Source organism: Henckelia pumila, chromosome 3 (genome assembly GCF_033568475.1).
Source record: "Henckelia pumila isolate YLH828 chromosome 3, ASM3356847v2, whole genome shotgun sequence".
In the NCBI taxonomy this organism is placed as follows: domain Eukaryota; kingdom Viridiplantae; phylum Streptophyta; class Magnoliopsida; order Lamiales; family Gesneriaceae; genus Henckelia; species Henckelia pumila.
Genome location: NC_133122.1, coordinates 5,455,081 through 5,462,330, shown reverse-complemented (window position 1 = coordinate 5,462,330; position 7,250 = coordinate 5,455,081). Strand labels below are relative to the sequence as shown.

The following is a 7,250-nucleotide window of genomic DNA, read 5'->3' as shown; positions in this document are numbered from 1 at the left end:
CCGTGGGTGACCTCCGAGGGGAGATCCGGGTACAGTGACCAAACTCCGAGCTTCGTCCCGGGGCATGCTGTGGGGCCCATGTACATAAAAACCCATCCAATCGACCAGGTACAGTTGGCCGGAGTAAGAAGTGCTCACGGCCCAACACGGGCCTTATAAATAAAATAAATGGGACTCCGGACCATCATGAGTCTAAACAATATGCGATCTAACTCCTTACCGGTATAAGTATAAACTATCTTGGATATTTAATAAATAATGAAATATAAGAACTTGGTCCTCAATAAATACTATTGGAGGCCAAAATCTTTTCTAACCAAGTTGCCTTTGACACAATGGTCAAGTACCCATTGAGAAATGGGGAGGTTTGGGGTTCAATTCTCATGGATGTGAATTGAATCCCAATTTTCTAACACTGAACAGTTTACTCCAAGGTGGCATCGATATGGGTTCTGTAGGCGGTCTCTGCGTGGCCTATCCATGGGTGACCTCCGAGGGGAGATCCGGGTACAGTGACCAAACTCCGAGCTTCGTCCTGGGGCATGATGGGGGGGCCCACCTACATAAAAACCCATCCAATCGACCAGGTAGACTTGGCTGGAGTAAGAAGTGCTCGCGGCCCAACACGAGCCTTATAAATAAAATAAATGGGACTCCGAACCATCATGAGTCTAAACTATATGGGATCTTACTCCTTACCGGTATGAGTATAAACTATATGGGATATTTAATAATTAATGAAATATAAGAACGTGGTCCTCAATAAATACTATTGGGGGCCAAATCTTTTAACCAAGTTGCCTTTGGCACAATTGTTAAGTACCCATTGAGAAATGGGGAGGTTAGGGGTTCAATTCTCATGGATGTGAATTGAATCCCAATTTTCTAACACTGACTAGTGTACTCCTAGGTGGCATCGATGTGGGTTCTGTAGGCGGTCTCTGCATGGCCTATCCGTGGGTGACCTCCGGGGGGAGATCCGGGTACAGTGACCAATCTCCGAGCTTCGTTCCAGGGCATGCTGTGGGGCCCACCTACATAAAAACCCATCCAATCGACCAGGTACACTTGGCCGGAGTAAGAAGTGCTCGCGGCTCAACAGGAGCCTTATAAATAAAATAAATGGGACTCCGGACCATCATGAGTCTAAACTATATGGGATCTAACTCCTTACCGATATGAGTATAAACTATCTGGGATATTTAATAAATAATGAAATATAAGAACTTGGTCCTCAATAAATACTATTGGGGGCCAAATCTTTTAACCAAGTTTTCTTTGGCACAATTGTTAAGTACCCATTGAGAAATGGGAAGGTTAGGGGTTCAATTCTCATGAATGTGAATTGAATCCCAATTTTCTAACACTGACCAGTGTACTCCTAGGTGGCGTCGAAGTGGCTTTTGTAGGCGGTCTCTGCGTGGCCTATCCGTTGGTGACCTCCGAGGGGAGATCCGGGTACAGTGACCAAACTCCGAGCTTCATCTCGGGGCGTGCTGTGGGGCCCAACTACATAAAACCCATCCAATCGACCAGGTACACTTGGCCGAAGTAAGAAGTGCTCGCGGCCCAACACAAGCCTTATAAATAAAATAAATGGGACTCCGGACCATCATGAGTCTAAACTATATGGGATCTAACTCACCGGTATGAGTATAAACTATCTGGATATTTAATAAATAATGAAATATAAGAACTTGGTCCTAAATAAATACTATTGGGGCCAAATCTTTTAACCAAGTTGCCTTTGGCACAATGGTTAAGTACCCATTGAGAAATGGGGAGGTTAGGGGTTCAATTCTCATGGATGTGAATTGAATCCCAATTTTCTAACACTGACCAGTGTATTCCTAGGTGGCGTTGATGTGGGTTCTGTAGGCGGTCTCTGCATGGCCTATCCACGGGTGACTTCCGAGGGGAGATCCGAGTACAGTGACCAAACTCCGAGCTTCGTCCCGGGGCATGCTGTGGGGCCCACCTACATAAAAACCCATCCAATCGACCAGGTACACTTGGCCGAAGTAATAGTGCTCGCGGCCCAACACGAGCCTTATAAATAAAATAAATGGGGCTCAGGACCATCATGAGTCTAAACTATATGGGATCTAAATCCTTACCGGTATGAGTATAAACTATCTAGGATATTTAATAAATAAAGAAATATAAGAACTTGGTCCTCAATAAATACTATTGAGGGCCAAATCTTTTAACCAAGTTGCCTTTGGCACAATGGTTAAGTACCCATTGAGAAATGGGGAGGTTAGGGGTTCAATTCTCATGGATGTGAATTGAATTCTAATTTTTTAACACTGACTAGTGTACTCCTAGGTGGCATCGATGTGGGTTCTGCAGGCGGTCTCTACGTGTCCTATCCGTGGGTGACCTCCTAGGGGAGATTCGGGTACAGTGACCAAACTCCGAGCTTCGTCCCGGGGCGTGCTGTGGGGCCCACCTACATAAAAACCCATCCAATCGACCAGGTACACTTGGCTGGAGTAAGAAGTGCTCGCGGCCCAACACGAGCCTTATAAATAAAATAAATGGGACTCCGCACCATCATGAGTCTAAACTATATGGGATCTAAATCCTTACCGGTAAGAGTATAAACTATCTGGGATATTTAATAAATAATGAAATATAAGAACTTGGTCCTCAATAAATACTATTAGGGGCCAAATCTTTTAACCAAGTTGCCTTTGGCACAATGGTTAAGTACCCATTGAGAAATGGAGAGGTTAGGTGTTCAGTTCTCATGGATGTGAATTGAATCCCAATTTTCTAACACTAGCCAGTGTACTCCTAGATGGCGTCGATGTGGGTTCTGTAGGCAGTCTCTGCATGGCCTATCCGTGGGTGACCTCCGAGGGGAGATCCGGGTACAGTGACCAAACTCCGAGCTTCGTCCCGGGGCTTTCCGTGGGGCCCACCTACATGAAAACCCATCCAATCAACCAGGTACACTTGGCCGGAGTAAGAAGTGCTCGCGGCCCAACACAAGCCTTATAAATAAAATAAATGGGACTCCGGACCATCATGAGTCTAAACTATATGGGATCTAACTCCTTACCGATATGAGTATAAACTATCTGGGATATTTAATAAATAAGGAAATATAAGAACTTGGTCCTTAATAAATACTATTGGGGGCCATGCCGCCGCCGGTTCCCGGCCGTCCGACCACCCCACCAGACTCGCCTCGTCACGGCGACCCTACAGTCCAAATTTCAGGCCAATTGGACGTCATTTGGCCGGCCAAATCAGCTCCCGAAATGCCCCAAATCACGGGTCCGATGGCTGCTCCGATCTGCTCCGTTTCAGGCAATGGCCACCCTGGGTCAGTGTCGTCTTCATCTTCCCTTTCATTTCCGACCATTGTCCAGCCTTTTACTTCTCAGATTACCGAGTTTTCAGCTCCTAACCAGACGCTGCCATTGTTCACCGCGAGCTAGATCTCCTTTATTCCATTTCAGGCGAGCTCAGGCCATGGATTTCCGTCGTGGCTCATCCATTTTTCAATTCCTTTCTGCCGCAGCCTCCTCTGATCCCTACCGGTATTTTCCACCCTCCAATTGCTGGTTTCTCACCGCTGGTGGTAAACGCCCAAATTCAAGTGTCTTCACCGAGTTCCGCACCGATTCCAGCAATTTGCACCCCTCCGCCGCCTGAGTCTGCACATTTGGACCCCAATTTCGTGTTCTCCACATCCTCGCCGTCCGTCGGGGGTTCGCCGTCCGCTGACTCGCGAGTTTACTTGGGCGAGTCAATCGGCCGCACTCAGTGGGTCAACCCAGAAGTCCAACCCATGGTCAATGCAGTCAAAATTGTTGACTATGGAGTCAAAATTGGAGAAGTTGACCTTCAAATGGTTGACTTGGACTCTCAAGTCAGAATTGTTGACCATCTGGTCAACTCTAGCTCCAAAATTGCTGATTTAGTCCCTGTTTCATTTCGGGATGATTTAGCTCCTCCATCTCCTCGAGCTTCGAGGAAGAGCTTTGCTGATGTGATCAATTCGATGGAGGATCTTCCGGAGCCAATTTTTCGGGATGGAAAACCGGGTATTCGATTCCCAGATGAGGTAATTTCTTCCCTCATTGAGACTTTTAAGTTTGCGCTTGTGGGGAAAATTATGGGTAATCGGTCTACTGCCCCCAACAGTTTGATTTTATCTGCTTTCTTGAAATTGGGACTTAAGACCTCGTTTAATCTAAAATTCCTTCATAGGGGTTATTTGGTCATTACTCTTTTTTGTGAAGGGTATTATGCTCGTCTTTGGACGAAGGGAGGGGTTTTGTGGGAGCTGTCGGGATCCGCTTTTGTAAGTGGACCCCCGAGTTCAAATTTGAGGCAGAATCGCCCATTGCTCCGGTCTGTGTTAGATTCCCAAAGCTTCCTTTGCTCTTGTATAACAAGAAAAGTCTGTATGCTCTGGCCAAGATTTTGAGAAACCCTATCAAATTGGATGAGCATACGGCTGAGATATCGAGAGGGGATTTTACCCGTGTTTGTGTGGAGCTCAATGTTCTCGAGGAGAGAATCAAGCATGTGTGGGTGGGTTGGGTTGAGCATACCCAAGAGATTGAGGTTGTGTATGAGAGGGTGCCTTCCTACTGCACTGATTGCAAGATGTTGGGGCACTCAAATTCTGTGTGCTATTCCCATGGGAAAAATCCTAGGCCTCAACGTCCGAGACCAGCTATTGGGAAGGGCAAGAATGTGGTAGAGGGTTCCGCGCTGCATCCTCTGGAGGAGTGCATCTCTGTGACACCAGAAGGCCCTGAGCCTTTTGTCACGGGGCCAGGCAATTGGGCCATTAAGAGGAGAAGACGCCAACCTCAGCGTCGGCAGCCTGTCATGGCTGACCAGCGCACCAAGAATGCTTTTGAGGTGCTGGAGTCTTTGCCAGAGGAGCCCGATCTTTGTCGATCGGTGTTGAGGACTGTGGACCCGGATGAAAGTCTGGATCCGAGCCCGGATCTCCCTGTGGAGAGAGATAGTGCTCCTGTTCCTCAGTCAGTCCATTTTCCCAAGTCAGTCAAGATTACCCCGTTAGTCCATATTCCCCAGTCAGTCCATAGTACCCCATCAGTCCAAATTCCCCAAGCAGTCCGTAGTCCCCAGTCTGCCCATATTTTCGAGGCTGGGTTTGACATTTGTCCAGGTATTCCTTGGGATCAGCGAGTTGAGGAGGTAGAGGATCCCTCTTTTGTGGTTTGTGCGGAGGATCTGGGACCTCCGCATGGCGTCCAAGTTTCTGCTCCTGTGGAAACTACTGTTTTTATTTAGAATCATAGCAGTCACTCAATTCCTTTGAATCCTAGGACTTCTGGGGAGAATTCCTCCTTGTTCATTGAGGGGCTCATTTCTTAGCAGGGCCGTCTTTGTCAGGAATTTGGCCCGATGACTGAGGACGTCAGTGAGGATGATTCAGGATCATTTTATGGTACTGAATCGTGTGATGGGAGAGAGCTTGGGAGGGAAGATGTGGACAATGATTTGTCCAACCTGTCCTCCAAGAGAACGCTTCGCTCGGATACGAAGCGTCTACAGACTCGCCATGAGTCTCGAAAGAAGACGGGGCCTTACCCTGTCCATTCCAAATGAATTGTCTCATATGGAACATCAGGGGACTCAGGAGTTCTGAGTCCCAAGAGAGGCTTCATGCCTTGGTGAAGGAGAAGCGTATTAAGATTTTGGCCATTTTGGAGCCGATGATTGCTCTTGATCAGCATTATATGACGCATCGCCTCGGTTTTCAGAGAGTTTTGTCGAATCTCTCTGGTCATATCTGGGTATTCATGTCTGAGTATGTGAAGGCTGAGTGTGTTTTTTATCACACTCAATTCATTCATCTCCGTGTGTCGGCCCCCTTTCTGCCGGTTGATGTCTTTTGTTCTTTTGTCTATGCCAAGTGTGATTACATTGGACGGCGCAACTTGTGGGCTTCTTTGTTGCAGGTTAAGCCTGATAGTGGTCCTTGGCTTGTTGGGGGATTTTAATGTCGTGAGGGATGCCTCCGAGTGTCTTGGCTCGTCTGGTGGGAGGCAACTCCCTATGGATGAGTTAAACAGTTTTGTATTGGAGTCCACCCTGGTTGACGCTGGTTTTGAGGGCTCTTCGTTCACTTGGACGAATAAGACCATTTGGAACCGTCTGGATAGGGTTTTTGTCTCTGTGGATTGGGGTGATCATTTCAACTCTATTAGGGTTGAACACCTTGGCCGCACTATCTCGGACCATTGCCCCCTTTTGGTATCTGCCCCTGTTTTCGCTCGGGGACCGAGTTCTTTTCGGTTCCAGAGTATGTGGATTTGTCACCCTGGGTTCCTTCAGACCGTCAGGCTGAATTGGAACATTCCCTGTCATCTGCAGGGGATGCCCAAGCTTTTTGCGAAGCTAAAACATCTGAAGGGCCACCTTAAGTGGTGGAACCGGGATGTTTTTGGGAACATTTGTGATAAGATCGCTGAGGAGGAGAAGTCTGTCAGACTTGGTGAGACGGCCTATGAAGCGGACCCCTCGGAGCACCGCTGGACTCTTTTGTCCAAGTGCAACGAGGATCTGTCTAGGGTCACTGCCATGGAGACGGATTTCTGGAAGCAGAAAGCCTCTTGCAATTGGCTTGAGGATGGGGAGAGGAACACGAAGCTCTTTCATAACATGGTCAAGAAGAAGCGGGTGACCAACAAGATCTTTCGCATTTGGGAGGATGGGACCTGCCTTACCTCCACGACCCTGATCCAGTAGTCCAAGGCTGCCTACTTCCAGCGCCTCCTCACCGGGGATCCTTCTGTCCTGGATATCCCAGATTTTTCTGGTTTTTCCCCGGTGATCTCGGAGGCGGAGAACTTCTGCATCTTGACAACCCCCTCTTTGGAGGAGGTCGCTCGATTGTCTTTTCCATCTCTAGGGATAGTGTGGCAGGCCCTGATGGGTACTCCTCGGCCTTCTTTCAGCACTGCTGGGATTTTGTGCAGCAGGACGTCATGGACGCTGTCCTTGAATTTTTCCAGGGTTCCCCTTTGCCCAAGGGCTTCACTGCCACCACGATTACTTTGGTTCCCAAAGTCGAGGGTGCTCATGCTTGGACGGATTTCCGTCCCATCAGCCTGTGTAATGTCACGAATAAGATCATCTCGAAGCTTTTGTACTCTCGGCTGAAGTCAGTGGTTGGGGGTCTTATTTCTCGTAGTCAGAGTGGATTCGTGCCGGGTCGGATGATCTCTGATAATATCCTTCTCGCCCAGGAG

General features: G+C 48.1%; 1 protein-coding gene across 1 annotated transcript; it reads left to right on the top strand.

The window, feature by feature from the left end:
* Positions 1–5,600: 5,600 nt before the first annotated feature.
* LOC140888014 (uncharacterized) lies at positions 5,601–6,747 on the top strand. Its single transcript, XM_073295686.1, has 2 exons — positions 5,601–5,911; positions 5,958–6,747. The coding sequence occupies exons 1-2, from the start codon at positions 5,601–5,603 to the stop codon at positions 6,745–6,747; spliced, it is 1,101 nt and encodes a 366-aa protein (XP_073151787.1).
* The last annotated feature ends 503 nt before the right edge of the window (positions 6,748–7,250 follow it).

Excerpts from the sequence above, each read along its gene's own strand:
- LOC140888014 (XM_073295686.1), top strand. The coding sequence starts at position 5,601 with ATGAATTGTCTCATATGGAACATCAGGGGACTCAGGAGTTCTGAGTCC. Across the intron at positions 5,912-5,957 it reads TGTTCTTTTGTCTATGCCAA|GTTAAGCCTGATAGTGGTCC; the intron begins GTGTGATTACAT and ends TCTTTGTTGCAG.